The sequence below is a fragment of the Alosa alosa genome, chromosome 16 (assembly GCF_017589495.1).
Source record: "Alosa alosa isolate M-15738 ecotype Scorff River chromosome 16, AALO_Geno_1.1, whole genome shotgun sequence".
Classification (NCBI taxonomy): Eukaryota; Metazoa; Chordata; class Actinopteri; order Clupeiformes; family Clupeidae; genus Alosa; species Alosa alosa.
In genome coordinates, this window is record NC_063204.1 from 14547626 (window position 1) to 14567456 (window position 19831).

At 47.6% G+C, this 19831-nt stretch overlaps 2 protein-coding genes across 2 annotated transcripts in view; both read right to left on the reverse strand.

Moving 5' to 3' along the window:
* The window catches only part of si:ch211-286b4.4, a 20085-nt gene extending 16314 nt beyond the window's left edge, over positions 1 to 3771 (reverse strand). Inside the window, exons 1-6 of the mRNA XM_048267016.1 lie at positions 3684 to 3771; positions 3132 to 3311; positions 2401 to 2625; positions 1548 to 1674; positions 711 to 910; positions 80 to 292 (exon numbers count right to left, since the gene is read on the reverse strand). Coding sequence (XP_048122973.1) covers positions 80 to 292; positions 711 to 910; positions 1548 to 1674; positions 2401 to 2625; positions 3132 to 3311; positions 3684 to 3771 — 1033 coding nt within the window. The remainder of the gene's footprint in view (positions 1 to 79; positions 293 to 710; positions 911 to 1547; positions 1675 to 2400; positions 2626 to 3131; positions 3312 to 3683) is intronic.
* Positions 3772 to 4383: 612 nt separating this feature from the next.
* LOC125310030 (vegetative cell wall protein gp1-like) lies at positions 4384 to 9664 on the reverse strand. The gene is made up of 8 exons (XM_048267210.1): positions 9603 to 9664; positions 8466 to 8686; positions 7656 to 7802; positions 6430 to 6594; positions 5898 to 6049; positions 4949 to 5117; positions 4679 to 4787; positions 4384 to 4482 (listed from the first exon to the last, which is right to left on the reverse strand). The coding sequence occupies exons 2-7, from the start codon at positions 8646 to 8648 to the stop codon at positions 4725 to 4727; spliced, it is 879 nt and encodes a 292-aa protein (XP_048123167.1). The 5' UTR covers positions 8649 to 8686; positions 9603 to 9664; the 3' UTR covers positions 4384 to 4482; positions 4679 to 4724.
* Positions 9665 to 19831: the final 10167 nt, after the last annotated feature.

Below are 19831 nucleotides of genomic sequence, written 5' to 3' on the forward strand. Positions count from 1 at the left end.
GGTGTGTGTGGCACGGTGTGTGTGTCGCGGGTTCGTGTGGCACAGGTGTGTGTGGCGTGGGTGAGGTTTTGGTTCACACCTTGAGAGGAGGTGGCTGAGCTGCCACAGGGGAAGCAGGCTGTCTGGCCGGCCAGGTGGTTAAAGGTGCCCTGAGGGCACGCCTGGCAGTCCTCAATGGCTTCCGCGTTGGTGCGGTTGCCATAGGAACCAGGTGGGCAGGGAAGAGGGCTGGCAGAACCCGGGGGGCAAAATAATCCGCTTGGACAGGGGTGGCCACTGTGGCTCTCTGCTCCTAAGAAGGGCAATATGGGGCATTTAGTGAGTCAACAGGGCATTAAATGAGTCAGCGAGACATTTAGTGTGTCCCTTGGGCATTAAGAAAGTCACATAACAAATTCAGTTAAAGTGGCAACTCATTAAATGCTTATTAGGGCTTTAAAGTCTGCAGCCTTGCCCATTACAACTGATTGGAAACTGAGAACAAACACCATCCCTCTTCATTTTGCATCAGTTAGCTGTTTGTGCTTATTTCCAAGGAGATGACTGATCTGAGAGCTGTGAATGTGAGAGAGTGGAATGGTGCAGCAGGGGACTCAACACTGAAACATAGTGCCAAAGAACAGATCCAGGCCTGATACACAGAGAGACCAAGGCCCTGATACACAGCACCAGAGAGGAGACCCAGACGCCACACCCTCCGAGTCACCTACCTGCGGGGCAGTGGTAACCAGGTGGGCAGGGCTGGCAGTGGAGTATGGAGGACAGCGCTGGGCGGTGGGTGCCCGCTTCACAGGGCACACAGCAGCGCTCCAGAGACCCCCGCAGGCCTGTGGAGTTCACGGGCATGAAGCCACCCGGGCACGACAGCCTGGAGGAGCTAACCGCCGGGCAGAAGAAAGGGAAGGGGCACCTGGAAACAAAAAAGTAAATAAACACGCAGACAGAGAAATCAACATTGGCAAAATACATGACACACTCACACTTACTCTCACTCTCACACACACACACACACACACACACACACAAACACACAGATAATGATGCGAGAACTGGGCTGGTTTTAGAGAATGGCTAGAGCAGAAACACGGCTGTTTATGATAAAACTTTATAAAACTCAGGAGCTGATGTACTAACAGTTTCGTTTCATCAAGCCATCAATGTCGCAGTGCCTGCTAGACTACTAAATCTGTCATACTGTAAGCTGCACAAACATTTTTCAAGTCAAGTAGAATTACTGCCCTGCAGTATTTTGCTGTTTGTTGACATCTTATTATCATTTATTGTATAAATTCATGCAAAACGTTGCTGCTTAGTGAATGCCTAGTGAATTCCACGTAATACGGCAAGACACTGCATGTGCTTTCTGTAGACTGACAAAGCTGCTATTTACACTTCCTTTGTATGTCTACCCTTCAGAGTTGAACACCACAGCTTTGTCAGTTTACACTTCTTAACTTCACAAAACACTACTGCTGGGCCAGCTTGCCCATGTTAACTATATAAAACTGTGTGTGTGTGTGTGTGTGTGTTTGTGTATATGATCTTACAACTGCTGTGGCGAGCTGTATGTGTGTGAGCCCTCAGGGCACTCGTATCCCGGGGGACACGGAGACGGCTCCCCTGTCTGGGGTCCGCAGTAGTGGCCGGCTTCACACGGCGTCTCCAGAGCTGAGCCTGACAGGGACAGAAATGCATCATTTCATCACTGCAGGCCTGAGGCAAACACATATGGTGTGGTCAACACATTACATCAGGTCAGCTTAATTAGGCTTTCATCAAACACATGCAGTGTGGTCAACACATTACATCAGGTCAGCTTAATTAGGCTTTCATCAAACACATGCAGTGTGGTCAACACATTACATCAGGTCAGCTTAATTAGGCTTTCATCAAACACATGCAGTGTGGTCAACACATTAATCACAGCTTAATTAGGCTTTCATCAAACACATGCAGTGTGGTCAACACATTACATCAGGTCAGCTTAATTAGGCTTTCATCAAACACATGCAGTGTGGTCAACACTGTAAACTACTGGAGGTGAGAGCTGCAGTACAGGGGTCTGTTTTCCAAAAGCATAGTTGTTAACTACAATGCATCTTCTGTGGTAGCCTCACTGCCAAATGTGAGTATTTGAGTCACACATAAACAATACAGAAATATGGTGTTGATATTCGGTCGTATTTTAGTAAGAGCTACCAAATATGCTCTTACTTTTTAATTTTCCAAAATTAAAAAACATGATATGTGACAATATGAAGCTTAAGTGTTTGTGCATGCACAACTCAAATCTACCGACTCACATTTGGCAGTGACACTACCAAGGTAGTTGCTATCATAGTTAGCAGCTATGCTTTTGGGAAATGGACCCCAGTGCAGAACTGCACCGTACTAACCCACCTTCTGGGCACTGGTAGGATGCTCGGCAGGGGATTCCCGCTGTGTTGGGCATCCCGGTGGCCCGGGGGTCTGGGCAGTAGGTGCCAGGGATGCAGGGGGCACATTGGTTGGCATCAGCGGCTCCTGGCAGGGTCCTGAACGTGCCCCCGGGACACAGAACCGGCTGACCGGACCCGCTGCACCAGAACCCGGGAGGGCAGGGAGACCCCAAGTAATCAGTAAGACCTGGGAACGGACAAGAACTTCAGCACTTAGTTAGCATTTTATACTGTCTAATCATCAGAGCTCAGGACTTTACACACAGTCTAAATATCACAACTTTACACACAGTGTAAACATCAGTACTCTCACTTTACACAGCTGAGCTGAGCACTTTACACACAATCTGAACATTACAAAAAACCTCTGTACTATCACTTTTGTGACGCCTGACGTCTAAACTGTCTAAGCTGTCTCCTCCTAATTTGATATGAATTCATGTTTGAAGCAGGGTAATATCACATTCTAGACATACTTCACAAAAACACATGTCTACTGTATGTTATCCTTATGTCTTTTAACATTGACCTTCAAGACTACTAATGAGTGTGTGTGTGTGTGTGTGTGTGTGTGTATTCACATATCTCTCAGACTTTGGCTAAGGGCCCAAGTGAGTGCAGTGCAAGCACTGCACTAGTCCGAATGTTTGAGCAAACGTGAACCTGCCCCCCTGCGGCCCCCTAGTGGCTGACCTGTGGAGTTGCAGAATGTCCCGGGAGGGCAGGGGTGGCAGTCCCCTTTCCCTCCCGCCCCCGGGGTGTCTCTGTAGGTGAAGGCGGGACACTTCCTGGGACCTGGTCGGCTCCCAGACTCAGAGTCCGCAATGCCGTCACAGTAGTGCCCTTCGGGACAGTCGTGCAGGACCGGGTCACCTGACGGAGGTCACACAGGTCAGAGGTCAACATGATGTCAGAAGGCTCCCTGTTCTTTTGCTTAAGGGAATGTTCCTCACTCAAGAGCAGTAGCAAATTACTGATATGTTGGGATGAAATGTCATAGATATAGTACTGTATCTATTATAGGTCAGATAATCATATCATATACTCTACCATAGCATGCTTTATGCAGTGTTAGGGTGGCATAGGTGAACTGAGGGTTCAATTTGAACCTTTAACTAGTATAGTTGATATGACTGATGCTTAATACTTCCCAGAATGCATTGCTCACATACAGGTGACTCAACCCGCCCTGGGCTAAGCTTTGTTTGTGTTGTTTACTTGTTGGTTTGTTTACCCTCTTTGCACCAGTGTGCGGGTGGGCACGGCAGGCAGTCGCTGAGGCTGCTGGCGCCAGGGGAGCTGCAAACCGTGTTTGCTGGGCAGGGCTGGGCATGCTCAGTGCCCTCCGCACAGAAAAAACCTGCCAGCACACACACACACACACACACCTCACTGCTAGCACTACACACACACACACACACACACACACACACACACACACACCTCACTGGACACTACACACACATACACTACACACACACACACAACAAACAAACACACACACCTCGCTGGACACCACACACACACACACACACTATACATACGGTAATTGTTTGTGCGTGCGTGTGTGTGTGCGTGTGTATGTGTGTGTGTGTGTGTGTATGTGTGCCTGGAGGTATGTTACCTGCTGGGCATGGTCCGGCACACTGCACGCCCCACTTACACACACTCCTGTTGGCATGGGCCAGGACATGGCCCTGAGGAGAGAAGTCCGAGCTGCTGGACACACACACGTACCCCGCTGCACACACACCTTTAATCTGGCCTGCCCTGCAGCAGGAGCGCGCACACACACACACACACACACAGACACACACACACACACACACACACACACACCCACATTGCTATGCTGCGATGAATGTGTTTGTTTTTATACAAGCCACGGCCGTTTAAGATTCAGCAGGATTTTAGTAGCTATTACTCATCTTCCTGCCTGCTGATCCTCTGATCTAAATGTATGACTACACTTATCCTCCAGCTCTCTTATCAGTGCTCTCCTACCAGCGCTCACCTCAAACAAATGGCTTTTCAGGGAGCAAATCTGGAAAAAATACACAAATTAAATGCTATTTTGTCCCATATCAGTTTAGCACTGCCTGCATCAGTCTGTATGTGATGTAGCCACAGCTGAGGCAGCTATGCCTGGGCTGGACATCCAGTGTGCAAACTTAGAGATTACGGAGGTGAGAACATCCTGGTATGTGTGTGTGTGTGTGTGTGTGTGTGTGTGTGTGTACCTGCAGTATTTCCCCGGAGGGCAGGGCAGACACTCCCTCTCGTCCCTCAGACCCCCCTGGTGTGGGTGTGTGAAGGTGCCGTCGGGACACGGCTGGGGCACCATGGTGGCTGTAACACACGCGACACACGCTCAGGCAGAGGGTGTGGAGGTGCTTCAACCACTCAAATGTGTGTGTATGTGTGTGTGTGTGGGTGTGTGTAGCGTAGTTGTGTGTGTACTGGTGAGGCAGAGGGTGTGTCTGTGTGTGTGCGCGTGTGTGTATGTGTACCAGCAGGGCAGAATGTGTGTGGCGGACAGGGTAGAGGGTCCCCCACCACAGCCTCCTCGCAGTAGAAGCCAGGGCGGCAGGGGATGCAGGAGTCCGAGCCGATGTTGGGCTGGTACTGACCAGTCGGACAGGGCAGGGGCATCGGGGAGCCCCGTGGACAAAAGTGACCCTACAGGAAGAGGCAACAGATAGAGGGAAATCAGAGAGGAGGGGAGAACAAGAGGGAGAGAGGAGAGAGAGAGAGAGAGAGAGAGAGAGAGAGAGAAAAGAGAGAACGAGAGAGCGCTTGGCCCTGATTCTGAAAGGTTCTGACTTTAGTCAATAAAGCATTATGTGTTATATAGGGCTTGGAGAGAGAGAGAGATGGAGAGAATCTGGTAGAAAGGGATAAATAGACATATAGAAAGAGGGAAGTGTATTGATCCTGGAGAGAGAGTAAAAGAGAGAAAGAGAGAGAGTGAGAAGAGAGAGGAGAGAGAGAGAGAGAGAGAGGACTTCATATGAGTGGTGTGATTAACAGAGAGGCCGTAGGTAAGGAGAGAAAAAGAGACTGGTAGTGGGGTCATGAGGCACCATTAACCTTCACAACTGAAACCCAGGATGGGGTAGAGCATGCAGCACAGCCCAATGGAAGAGGCCAGACAGACACAGGAGGAGGCAGATGTGGAAACGACAAATAAGAGAGGAGGAGAGGAGAGACTGGGGAGAGAGTGATGAGGATGACAAGAGGATGGATGAGAAACAAAGGAAGGATGAATGGCATGCCAGAGAAGAAAGGGTGGGTGAAAAGGATGATAGTTTAGAAGGACAGAAATTGAGAGAATGATAGATGATGGATGGATGAATGAAGGTAGAACTGGAAGAGGAGCAGAAACAGAGAGATGGAGAGGAAGAGAGATGAAGAGGAAGAGGTCAAGAGAGAGATGAAGTCCAGCTGCGGACAGCTGACCTTGGTGCAGATGAAGGTGTGGGGGGTGGTGGGGGCAGAGTCGGAGGGGCAGTAGAACCCTGCATCACAGGCTCCGCTGGGGGAGTCCAGACCCTCCCCCTCACAGTAATACCCCCCGGGGCAGAAGAAGCAGCTCTCCACAGACACACCGCCTGAGGATGCAGGGCAACACAGGGGTATCATGGGGGATCACAGGGGCATCACCAGGGCAACACAGAAACACTGCTCTAATAAAATCAGTTCCCAATTGGAAACATCCCATGCTCTGTCAGATTCCCAATGGAAACAACCCATGCTTTGTCTTCACAAGTTATAATGGACCATTTAAAACAGAATTGCATATCTCTGCATATTCTCATACCGTGCTAACTGTCCCTTCTCTAAATCTCTGCCCCCCACCATTTCTCTCTAATTTGTCTTTGTCTCTCACTCTTTGCCTCTCTTCCTCAGTTCGTCTCATACAATCCCTGTGAAAACATATCTTTAAAGGTGGAAGTATTGTTGCTGTAAAACATGTGTGCTGGTCACTGACCGGCGAGGTTGCGGACGGAGCCAGCGGGGCAGGGCACAGGTGAGAGGGTGCCACGGGGGCAGTAGTGCCCCGCTGGGCACGGTCCGTTCTGGGGCATCTCAGCCGAGGGCTGGGGTGCTGGCCTGCTGGCTCCACCCTGACAGAAGAAGCCCTGCTCACACATGCCTGCAGGGGGGAGAATCCCTTAATAAGCATGCGATAACACTTTATAAACATGTTATAAACATGAGATGCTCTAACCCTGAGGTGTTCATGAGCCCTGCTGACACTGGCCTGCAGGGGGCAGAAGCCCTTAATAAGCACTTTGTAAACATGTTAGAGACATAAGATGTTCACAGGCACTGTATTCATCCTGACATCTTTATGTTTGTGAGGTACAGTAAATCACTGCAAAGGAGAGCTTTGTTTCCAGTCAACGTTTTGATGGCTAGCAGTTTAATGGGACAGAAATCCAATTCCCGGTAAGCCAGAGAAGAAGACAGAGATTGTGTGGGGCCTGAATTATTGATATGCTGTGAAATAGAGGGGAATGATGAGCAGAGCCAGCTGCATGGCCTGCGGTGGTACAACATAAATTATTGCGCATGGCCTTTGTAAACAAGACAGGTTTACCCTGCATTTCTAATGGGCTTGTTGGCGATGAGAAATCTACTGCGTGTTCAGGCTACAATTTATAGCGCTGCTGCCTACCGGTGTGGTCGACCCACACATCTGCTGTTCCAGCAGCCTTTACAGGACTGCTGTGCTACTTCAGTGATATAAGATATGGATCAGCAGTGAGTGATTTATATACATTTAGTTATTTATACAATAGGGAATCATAATCATAATGCATATTTATATGATATGGATCAGTGAATGATATATATGTGAGTGATATATATATATGAATGATGTATGCACATGTAGTTATCTATATGATTAGCAGTGATTTATGTATATGACTTTAGTTATTTAGTGTATATGATATAGATCAGAGTTAAGTTATATAAGCTATGTTCCATTATTAAAGCTGTCAGAAGATATGTGTAACATTCCTCATTTATATGAAATGACAGCAGAGGTGGCAAGTCCAATGATGCTTACAATGGCTTTTCTGAACCAGTTGACCTTAATACAGGAGACTGATATTGAGATGTAAGACTGACCTTAAGATGGGAGACTGACATTGAGACTAGGAGATGGACCTTGAGGCTAGGAAACTGACCTTGAGAAGGGAGACTAACCTTGAGGTTGGGAGGATCCAGGGGAGCTGCAGTAGTGTCCAGTGGGGCAGGGGGAACAGCTGGCCTGGGACAGGGCACCAGGCATTTGCCCCAGAGTGCCCGCAGGGCAGGGCAGGGGCAGAGCCGTGCCAATGGGGCAGAAATAACCTGGGTATCACACAGGGGTAGAGACCCAGGCATCAGACAGAGGAACTCATATGAGCAGACACACACACACACACACACACACACACACACACACACACACACACACACACACACACACACACACCATCTGTGTGTGCACACCAGCCAGCTACAGTGGCAGCAATAATGATGTGGAAGGTCAACAGCTCAGCAAGCAACCAGTGTTTGTCCAGCACACACAGGCTCATAAGTCTGGTGTTGTCCGACATAATTAAGGCGAATAGGGGGTGTAATATGCAGGCCAAGGCCTCATCAGTAACACACACACACACACACACACACACACACACACTACAGGGAGAGAGTCAACACAGCCCCTTCAGGGACGAAATCAACACGTTTTTCAATCTTGGCTTGGTGGAGCTTTTCTCAAGCCAATCAAGGCAACAGCTCTTTTAATTACAGATTAGATACAGGATAGAAAAGCCTCATAAAGACTTTAATCTGTAATTAAACATGTGCGCCACCATAGAGCCAGATTGTTTGGGTGGAGAGGCTCACTGGCAAAACTAGACACAAATCCACGTTTAAATCCTGAACTGTGATCTGGAGGCTGTGGGCATGACTAAGAGGCTTTTCGCCTCCACAGTGAGTGAGAGAGAGAGAGGAGATGGCATAACTCACCCAGCGGGCACAGGACGGGTTCCAGCATACCCCTGGCCAAGCACGCGGTGCCAGCCGGGCACAGGCTGCAGTTGGCAGTGCCCGGGCTGGAGCTGTACGTGCCCGCCTCGCAGGGCACCTCCTGTGCCGAACCCGCTGGACAGCTGTGCCCAGGAGGACACAGGTATCCCGTAATCCCATCATCAGGGCGAGGGCTCATGCTCCCACCCACACACACGTATCTGGAAGAGAGACACAAACGTTTTAATTTTCCAGAAAAATAGTTAACTGCTGCCGTGGAGGCCTTCAAGAATATGTGGTTTATGAGTTATGACTCCAATGAGCAGACACACTAATGTGCTATTTACTCTGGCAGGAGATGGTGACGATATGAAGCTACCTGAGCACAGACACACACACACACACAGACACACACACACACACACACACACACACACATATGTATGTACTCTGGCAGGACATGGTGAATATATGAAGCTACCTGAGACACACACACACACACACACACACACACACACACACACACATATGTATGTACTCTGGCAGGACATGGTGAATATATGAAGCTACCTGAGCACACACACACACACACACACACACACACACACACACATACATGGTGATGTACTCTGGGCAGGACATGGTGAATATATGGCCAAGCTACCTGAGCACACACACACACACACACACACACACACACACACAGGACACACACACACACACACACACGATATGTATGTACTCTGGCAGGACATGGTGATGATATGAGCACACACACACACACACAGCACAGGTACACACAGACATAATGTATGGCAGGACATGGTGATATACACCTGAATCTCTACTGCACAAGGCCAACACCCAAATACATATGGGCTTCAAGGGACATGGTGAGATCTACCTGAGCTCAGGTACCCTGAGACTAACAGATGCAGCAATCACACAGGAATCTCTACTGCCAAGGCCAAGCCCAAATACTAAGTGCTTCAAGGGAGTGTGAGATCTCTTGCTTGCACACACACACACACACACACACAACACACACAACACACACACACACACACACACACACACACACACACACACACACACACACACACACACACACACACACACACACACACACACACATACCCGCCCTCGCAGGGCTCAGCTTCAGAGAGCCTGGTCATGCCCGCACTGCCACACCACCGGCCTCCAGGGCAAGGTTGACACTGCTGTGCCCATGTGAGCCCTGGGGTGCTGGAGAAGGTGCCCGGTGGGCAGGGGACGGGCTGAGGCGTGGCAGCGGGGCAGTAGAATCCAACGGGGCAGATAACAAGTTTTTCCGACTCTGCCTGCGGCCAGGAAACACCAGTATTGAGGTGGGGGTTTGGATGAGAAAATAAACAGAGTTTATTAGTGAGGCCCTGGAGAGGCAGACTGGCTTTCTTACCAGAGAGGAGCCATAAAGAAAATGTCAGAGAGAAATGTGATCATTTGAGGTCATTAAATGGCTCCTATGGCTGCAGAATGGGTCATCACAACCATCGACAATTACAACAATTATATCAGACTGTAACATCAATGATGTCATTTAATATATTTTGGGGAGAAATATACATGATCGTCTAGGTAATTTAGCATATCATAAGCTCTATAGGACGAGCCATGGCACATCAGGGTCAGGTTTGTCCTGTCCAATTTTTAATTTTTTTGGATAACTGGCAGACCACAAAAAAAGGGCATGTCCCTGACCGGAGAAAAGGGCTGAAGTACCATGGTGACTCCAGTTCCGTTTGGGCTGCTGGAACCGGGGGAACAGTGGAACCCCTCCTGACATGGCCCAGTAGGTTCCGATTGACCCGGCAGGGCACAGAACATCCCTACAAACAAACAAACAAACAAACAAACAAACAAACAAACAAACAAAAACAAACAAGCATGCTGTACTCTCATCTGACGCAGGAGCCAACTCCCTTAGTGCTCTACGTAATGGAATGGAGAGATGTGCTGAGCTCCAGGCTGTGCAAATAAGGATGTATGCTGCTTAGAGCTAGCTGTATGTTAGATGTGTGTGATGACTCATAAACATGATTGGAAAAGATCTCACCAGTGGGGCACAACAGGCAGTCCCCTAGGCTTGTTGCCCCTGGGAGGGGCATCAGTGTTCCTGGAGGACAAGGGAACTGATGGGCCAAGGAGGTACCAGGGGGGCAGAAGTGACCAGCAGGGCAAATCTCAGGCTGCACTACCCCCTCTCCTGGTCAGGGAGGCATCATGGGAATGTGTTACAGACGGTGGTTTACAGTTATGATGTCATTATGATGTTATTGTTGATTGTTGACAACAACACCCACCCTGACAGAAGAATCCTGCCAAACAGGATGTACAGTTGCCACGGTGACTGTTTCCCGGTGCTGAGGAGAATGTTCCGGTCTCACAGGCAAAGGGGGTGTGGGACCCCCTGGGGCAATAGAACCCTGCAGGGCACAGAACAGCCTCCTGGCTGGTGGAACCCCCACTGCAGTAGAATCCTGGAGAACACTCTCCTGGCACATATCAAAGTGGGAACATCAGAACATTCTAGTAGGATTCAATGTTTACAGTACATATATGAGCAGAACACATGTTAAAAATAAGAAATAATTAGAAATCAGAAAAGAACAGTTATAAGTTGGAAAACCCTAGGTTGAAGAACAGCCTGTTTTTTTCACAGTAGCAAAGACATTCTAATATGAGTCATCAGCTAGCAGACTCCTGCCGTTGAACTCTTAGTAGTTCTCAGCTCTCAGCAGCTAACACACTGAACTCTCCTGTAACATGGATCAGTCATGGATCAATACAGGAACATCCTCTGTCTCTCCCGGCTGCCCCAGTGAGTGTTGTCAGAGTGTGTGTGAACGATTGGCTGCAATGGGGCTGCAGTGAGAACGCTTTGCTCTTATGGATTATTAAGGACAGACAGCTGGGCCGCCTCAACAGGAGAGGAGGCCACAAATAGCCCAGCCGCAGCCAGAGCCTCTTCTCACTCTCAGCAGACGGCTTCTGATTAGCACCACCAGTAAATGATTAATGAGTGAGCCTGAATGTGTTTTTAATGGGGTGGGGTGGGGGCGGTGGTTACCTGCTAGGACCCCCTCCTGGCAGAAGGCCCCTGGGGGGCAAAGGGAGCCGGTGCTGTTGTCCGTGGGGTTGGGTACCACTGCCCGGGCGTGGCACAGGAAGCCTGGAGCACAGCGGCCTGAGGGGCGGGTGAGGCCGTCTGAGCCGCAGAAATGCCCCACAGGGCAAACTGAGCACTCTTCTGCAGAGAGGGGCAATTAGAGGAGGGGGGTATTTCATCCACCAGAGGAGGACACATTGATTGATAAATGAAGCTTAATGACATTAGTGGGAGGACTTTCCATACTGGAGAATAGTTACTCAGGCCTGCAGGTCAGATTATATCCAGATCATTTCAGTTTATACACGGAAGTTCTTTAGCCAGCTCATATTATTTCCAGATATATAAGCTGGTTAAAGAGCCTTCCGTGCATAAACCACATTGCTTCCTAAAGCCAGTTGAGGTCATTTACTGTATGACTTTTCTAAATATAGCCCATCAAAGCATCTGATGTGAGTTTTTACCATCTACAGCCAGTTTCCTCTAAATAGATTGAACCAAGTCCTTGTCTAAAAGCTAGTTTCCTTTCAGTCTAGGACTAGGCTTAATCAATGCAGATATTCATTAAAGTTTTCTTTTAGTATAGGACTGGCTTAACCCATATGCAGAACAGCAGTCCTAGGTGTGTATCAGCTTAAAGGTGGCTAACCGCTCTTCTCCTAACTGCCTCCTCTTGTGTACATTATATTACATTAGGCTACATTTGGCTGACGCATTTTTAGCCAAAGCGACTTGCAACATAGTAAACAGTTTAAAGCTTTTAAAACAATTCTCTCAACAATTCTAGAACAATTTAAAACAATTTAAAAAGGTAGAGTACAATAAGAAAAGGTCCATCAGTGAGTGCTGTTTTGTGTAACAGGTGACTGATAAGTGGTACTCAGTTGGTAAGTACACTGTTGACCTTAACCTCTGGTCTTACCTGCCCTGCTAAGGCCCTCTGAGCTGCTGAATGTGCCCCTGGGGCAGGGCACGGGGCTGTCCTGAGGGGCATCACCAGGGCAGAAATACCCCCGTGGGCAGGGCAGAGGGGTAATCACCCCACCCGCCTCCTGAAGAGTGGGGGGGCAGTAGAATCTTGCAGGACAGGGTTTACATTCCGTCTGCCCCATCTGGTCCTGGAACCAGCCTATTGTCAGGAGCACAGTCACTCATAAACAACCATGTTGTTGACATGTCAAAATGTTGAAATGTCAACAATACTCAGCACCAGCACACGCTTAAAAACTAAGTCATCACTCCAGACTGGTAAACAACAGTGTGTGTGTGTGTGTGTGTGTGAGAGTGTGTGTGTGTGTGTGTGTGTGTGTGTGTGTGTGTGTGTGTGTGTGTGTGTGTGTGTGTGTGTGTGTGTGTGTGTGTGTGTGTGTGTGTGTGTGTGTGTGTGTGTGTGTGTGTGTGTGTGTGTGTGTGTGTGTGTGTGTGTGTGTGTGTGTGTGTGTGAGTGGGATGAGTTCCGTGGGGGCAGCTGCATAACTAGCCCTGAGGTTTCGCTCTCTCTGAGCCAGCGATAAACAGCAGGCCACAGTCTATTATATATAATTATGAGCAACCTGACCCTGCTGTTCCCATTTGCCACAGTGCAACATGACCTCACTCAGATGTGTGTGTGTGTGTGTGTGTGTGTGTGTGTGTGTGTGTGTGTGTGTGTGTTTATGTGTTTATGTGTATGTAAGTGTCTGTTTGTGGGTATGTAACTGTGTGTGTGTGTGTATATGTGTGTGTGTTTGTGTGTGTGTACGTGTGTTTGTCTGAGCTCTGTGACCTGTACTCGTCTGGGTGATTACCTGCAGGGCAGAACGCACAGTCCTCTCTCCTCCTCCCGCCCTGCTGGTCTCTGTGTGTGCCAGCTGGGCAGGCGCTGGGCACAATGGTGCCATTCTCACAGTAGTGCCCAGATGGGCACCGGCCCCCGTATCCCTCTGCCACAGGGGCCATGTCTGGAGAGCCCTCCAGACAGAAGAAGCCTGCACACACACACACACACACACACACACACACACACACACACACACACACACACACACACACACACACACACACACACACACACACACACACACACACACAAACACAGTGAGAGTCAGTTGTCATCATTAGCACACTGTGAGAATATGAAACTTCCCTTCTCACCATCTCACACTCCCAAACAAACTCCCTTTGAATAGCATAACCGCGAGAACAGGGGACAGTGGGAGAGACACACACGCACGCAGATGGACTCAGTTCTACATGTTAGCAGACACATATCTCAAAGATACAGATAGAATCATTTCTACATGTTAGCAGACACATATCTCAAAGATACAGATAGAATCATTTCTACATGTTAGCAGACACATATCTCAAAGATACAGATAGAATCATTTCTACATGTTAGCAGACACGTATCTCAGACACAGCCAGAATCAGTTCTTCTCATTAGCAGACACATCTCAAAGACACAGGTAGAATCAGCTCCACACTTTTTTTAAATGCCATCACACCACAGTCTGCATCAGTTTACTGTATGTTTCCATGTCACCTGAGAGGCAGGGTCCGCTCACAGCCGTCAGCCCCGGTTCTGCGCAGTAGAACCCTGGAGAACATCGCTGGCACTCAGACTGCTCGCTGAGTCCGGTTCTCTCACTGCAAACACAGTAAGGGTTTATTCTGAGGGTCAGTTCCTTATTCTAGGAGTGGGTCTCCCACCTCACATCAACTCATCAACAACAAGACACGTGGGACAGCCTCAGTTTTCCCTCCCTTTCGGACACATCTAGAGAGGCCTTGATGGGAGCCAGCTGAGTTGCCTGAGTCAGGATCTGCTGGAGGGCATTTCATTGTGTCGAGTTGTGTTGAGTGGCAGAGTTGAGAGTTCAAGATAGCTGTATAGTCTGGTTTTTAATGTCTGTGAGTTGATTTTACCTGAAGGTGCCTTTTGGACATGGTACAGCGGAGTAACTCTGCGTTGGGCAGTAGAATCCTAGGGGGCAGATGACACCTGTGACCCTGTCCGTCGGGGCAGGAGTGGCAGCACCGCTGATGCACAGGAAGCCGGGGTCACAGGGGCCAGAAGGGGAGGCATTTCCTGTGGGGCAACATCCAATATTTACTCAGGACCCACCCACCCCAATGTATAAGTAATAAGTATATATACTCTATATACTCTTTTGATCCCGTGAGGGAAATTTGGTCTTTGCATTTATCCCAATCCGTAAATTAGTGAAACATGCTCAGCACACAGTGAGCACACAGTGAGGTGAAGTACACACCAATCCCGGCGCAGTGAGCTGCCTGCAACAACAGCGGCGCTCGGGGAGCAGTGAGGGGTTAGGTGCCTTGCTCAAGGGCACTTCAGCCGTGCCTACTGGTCAGGGTTCGAACCAGCAACCCTCCGGTTACAAGTCTGAAGCACAAACAAGTAGGCCACTTGGCTGCCCCCAGACATTTTTTGTGTGTGTGTGTGTGTGTGTGTGTGTGTGTGTGTGTGTGTGTGTGTGTGTGTGTGTGTGTGTGTGTGTGTGTGTGTGTGTGTGTGTGTGTGTGTGTGTGTGTGTGTGTGTGTGTGTGTGTGTACCTCCGCCTCTGCAAAACATCCCCTGGTCACACGGAGTGCAATCCAATACATCAGTCAAGCCTGAGTGGTTCCCATAGCTACCGGGAGGGCATGGGCTGGGCGTGACCGCCCCAGTGGGGCAATAGAATCCTGCTGCACACGGGTCAGGCTGGGCAGAACCTACAGCAGTGGATCAGTACTGTAATAAGTACTGGAGTCAGGGAAAGGAATCTAGGCAGTGACTAATCCAAGTGCGAGAGTGTGTGTGTGTATCTGAGTGTGTGTTAGTGTGTGTGTCTGAGTCTCTCTGTGACTCATCCAAGTGTATGTGTGTGTGTGTGTGTGTGTGTGTGTGTGTGTTAGTGTGTGTGTGTGTGTGTGTGTGTGTGTGTGTGTGTGTGTGTGTTGGTGACTCATCCGAGTGTGAGTGTGTGTGTGTCTGTGTGTGTCTGTGTCTGTATCTGTGTGTGTCTGTGTGTGTGTGTGGGTCAATGACATGTCTGAGTCCATTACTTTGGTTTAAACTAATTCAAAAGATTCATAACAAGCATCAATTTATGCTATAAAACCTGTATAATTTGAACATATTACATAGAACTTTTATTTTGAATTGAAGAGGGAAAAGAGTAAACAGTACAGTTTACATGACAGGTGGTAAAACCGATGCAACCGACGCAAAACTAAGAAAAAGTTATTTTAATATAAAACTCTTTATTGCATTGGAATGGATAAACTTGCCAGCAAAGTCAAAAGGTTATATGGGTGTCCAAGAAAAGGTGGCGCAACCGCATCGTCAGGTGGTGCAACCAGGTAAAATATTAATTTAAACCAAGAAATAGTAGATTTACATGTAAGTGAAGAAATGGTTGAAAAATGTGTACTGTACCTAATTATTCTGTCAAACAATATACTTTTTTCATTTGGAAAAAAAAGTATTTATTCACACATAAAGTTTGATGTTGGGAAACCAAAACACCCACCATCTACAATAAAGTATTCATAAGTTACTTTTAATATCAAGGTCATCTACAAAATAGTAATATGTTAAACACTGTAGACACTCTGAGGTATACTTACAAAAAAAAACAAGTGTGGATTTAGAAACTTTTGCGCCACCTGACATTTTTTGGGTGGTGAAATTGCAAATACAGTCTAAAAATGTATTAAAATCCCGGTAAATATTCCGCAGCTTGTTGTAAGCTTGTTTAAACAGTCTTACAACTTCAATAAAAAGCATTCTGTCCATTTTTAAACACATTTTTAAAAGCCTTATTTGTCAATGACCCATGTGTATGTGTGTGTGTGTGTGTGTGTGTGTGTGTGTGTGTGTGTGTGTGTGTGTGTGTGAGAGAGTGTGTGTGTCTGACCTATGTGTGGACAGTAATAGCCCGCAGGGCAGAGCACACACTCTGACTGTCCCTCCACCGGCTGGTAGCGGCCAGCGGAACACGGCGTCTCTCTGATGCTTCCCTGAAAGAGAAAATAAAACACAGATGGATGTGCTGCTGTACAAGAACCATTAGAGTACCATTAAGGAACCATTAGAGTACCATAAAGGAACCATTAGAGTACCATAAAGTACCAGTAATCATATGAGGCCAGTCTCCACTTTAGATCACATAGACCTCATCTTGCATGATTGAACTTGCTTTTTGCGTAATTCTACAAATCTGAGTTTCACATTCTGAAAAGTGAAATCCAATTACTCTGCATCAGGCTGTGAGTGTGACCTCTGTTGACCCCATCATGCACACACACACAGACACACACACATAGATTTCTCCAATTAAAATTTGTCAGCTCCCTCAGGTAGCTCTCGTGTTCCAGTTTCCAGTGTGTGTGTGTGTGGGGGGGTGGGGGTCAACAGAGATCACACTCACAGCCTGATGCAGAGTAATTGGATTTCACTTTTCAGAATGTGAAACTCAGATTTGTAGAATCAACAGAGATTAGAGAACAGCCTGATGCAGAGTAGTTGAATTTCACTTTTTGCAACGTGAAACTCAGATTTGAGAGTGTGTGTGTGTGTGTGTGTGTGTGTGTGAATAGTCCCTTCACATTTTATGAATCAAAAATCAATTGCATTGTAAAATTCAGAGAATGTCTGCTGTTGGATGAGAGTAAGCAAGTAGGCAGAAGTATAACAGAACTATTGATAACATAATATTTTGCCGTTCAAATGGCACCTTAGCCAACAAAAGTGGAAGCAAGGATGTTTCAAAACTGTCTTCTAAAGAAAGGACCCATGTCCAACCCACCTCCCCACACAAGTGCCCTTTTCTGCACACGTGCTGTGGTGGGGTGGGTGTGCTTTGCCCCCCGGGACAGAAATACCCCCAGAACACACACCAGTGGGCGCTGCCAGGCCAGCGCTGCCACAGAAATACCCCGGGGGGCAGGAGAAGCAGTCCTCCTCAGACGCACCGCCAGTAGAACCTACAGAGCAGAAACACGGACCAGACCAGAGTAAACATCCCTTTATAAACCCATTTCACAACATAACTACACTTCACTTTATAAACAAACATCACTTTATAAACAAACATCACTTTATAAACCCATTTCACTACATACATGCACTTCACTTTATAAACAAACTTTACTTCATAAGCAAACATCACTTTATAAACAGCATGTCTACTGTAAAAGCAGGGTCTGATAGTTGAGCAATTGTAAGGTAGAAAATAGTCAAAATATAATCAAAAATAATCAAAATCCCAAACACATTATGGATAACTGATGAGAAATGAATTGATGTACCAGTAAATTCCACTTGTAAAACTGAAGGGAATATTGGTGCTCTCACCCTTGGTGGTGCCAGGGGGGCAGGGCTGGGGGTGAGGGGTGCCAGCGGGGCAGTAGTGACCTGGCGGGCAGGGGGTGGGGGCAGGATCAGAGGCGCCCCCGGGGCAGTAGAATCCAGCCTCACAGGGACCCGAGGGAATCTGCAGCCCAGTGGTGCTGCAGTACAAGCCCGCATCACAGGGCAGGGGCAGAGAGGAGCCTGCGGGGCAGTAGAACCCTGGGGCAAAATAGTTTGGGGTACCACTCTACATTAGAATATAAACTATACACACATACTCAATGTACCATTCTATAAAAATATGACAATATGAGCGATACACTTCATTCGAATGCTGCACCATTCAACAAGAATATGAATGCTTACCTTTGGGACATGTAGCGCCTCTGAAGTTAGCACAGCCGTCCTCTGCATACCGAAGGGGTGATTCTGGAGCATCCTCCATGAAAACCACATGTCTGCCACCCACTGGAGCCCAGCTCTCCCCACGGCCTTCATCACAGGAAGTAAATCATCACCATCACTACACTGCATATACTGGAGCATGTTACAGGGCTGTGTGAGTGTGTGTGTGTTGTGTGTTGTGTGTGTGTGTGTGTGTGTGTGTGTGTGTGTGTGTGTGTGTGTGTGTGTGTGTGTCTAATGTTAGATACATTAGCTTCATTAGTTATAGCTGTGAGAATTGGTTTAGCCTCAAGGAAGGCCCCAAATGAGGGGGTACCTGGAGTATGGTGGGGGTATGTTGTGTTGTGGCCGGAGCAACAGATGCTGTACTCTGATTGGCTGTGCGGTGGGAGGAGGTGACAGAAACAGAGCAGCTGTGAGGCGCTGGCTTGGGGCTCAGGTGAGTTTGACGCACCAGTGCAGTAGTAACCAGGGGAACAGGGACCTGCAACAGGAAACAGGAAGTTAGGCACGCTGTCTGAAGCAGCACTGACAGCTAGCCAGCTCATCTCTGATGTACCCCCTATGGGAGGCTCTGAGGCTAATAAGGCTTGACCTGGAGTTAGCATTCCATTGATCCCCATTCATTTTGACATCACTTAACAGCGAATAAGCATTTTAAGCCTTTATATCAACCATTTCTATTTCCAGGAAATTACAACATTGTGTGACTGCCGTCATAACCTCGTATCTCACTTTACGGCTCTGTAATAAACTTTTTTTCGAAATCGATGCTAAAATGATGTCATGAACATGCGACTTTCTGACGCATATGAGAGAAGTAACCGTAGTCTCTAGATGAGAAATTCGAAGGCAGTCTAAGGGAAAGTCCACCAGTAAGCTATTCAGGAAAGCCTTGCTACTCCCTCTCCCTCCCTCCCATGCAATTGAAACTCTCCTAAACACGCATTTCGACGATTTTTGGCTGGAACACTGTTTGTTATGTTTCGTGGTGCAAGTTGCACCAGTATGTTTTTGTTGCCGTTAGGGGAGCCTAGGCTGTCTACAAAGACCACGTTGTTTTACATTGTGTTCAGGGGACAGACAGCTAGCGGATAGCGAGGAGATGTTTGCTGTATGTGACAAAAAATGTTTTAGCCTAAAAAAAGTGTGACATCGCTTAGAGCACCTTTAAGTGATGTTTTGTTGGGTTGGCACTACGTCCGAACAAAACACCTACCAAAAGCCAGTGGTGGAGGAAGTACTGAAACTCAGTACTTAAGTAAAAGTACAAATACACAGAGAAATATTTACTTTAGTAAAAGTAAAAGTACCACAATGACAACCCTACTTAAGCTTTTAAATGTACTTTAAGTATTAAAAGTAAAAGTATTTGCATAATGATTTATTCTCTTAATATCTATATTCTAAAAGAAAAATCAGTAGGCCTATGGGCTGTGGCTTTTTAATTAAGCTAGTTTTAGGTTACTCGA

Excerpts from the sequence above, each read along its gene's own strand:
- LOC125310030 (XM_048267210.1), bottom strand. The coding sequence starts at position 8,648 with ATGATGGGATTACGGGATACCTGTGTCCTCCTGGGCACAGCTGTCCAG. Across the intron at positions 7,803-8,465 it reads ACCCGTCCTGTGCCCGCTGG|GTTATTTCTGCCCCATTGGC; the intron begins GTGAGTTATGCC and ends TGTGATACCCAG. Across the intron at positions 6,050-6,429 it reads CTCCGTCCGCAACCTCGCCG|GCGGTGTGTCTGTGGAGAGC; the intron begins GTCAGTGACCAG and ends CTGCATCCTCAG.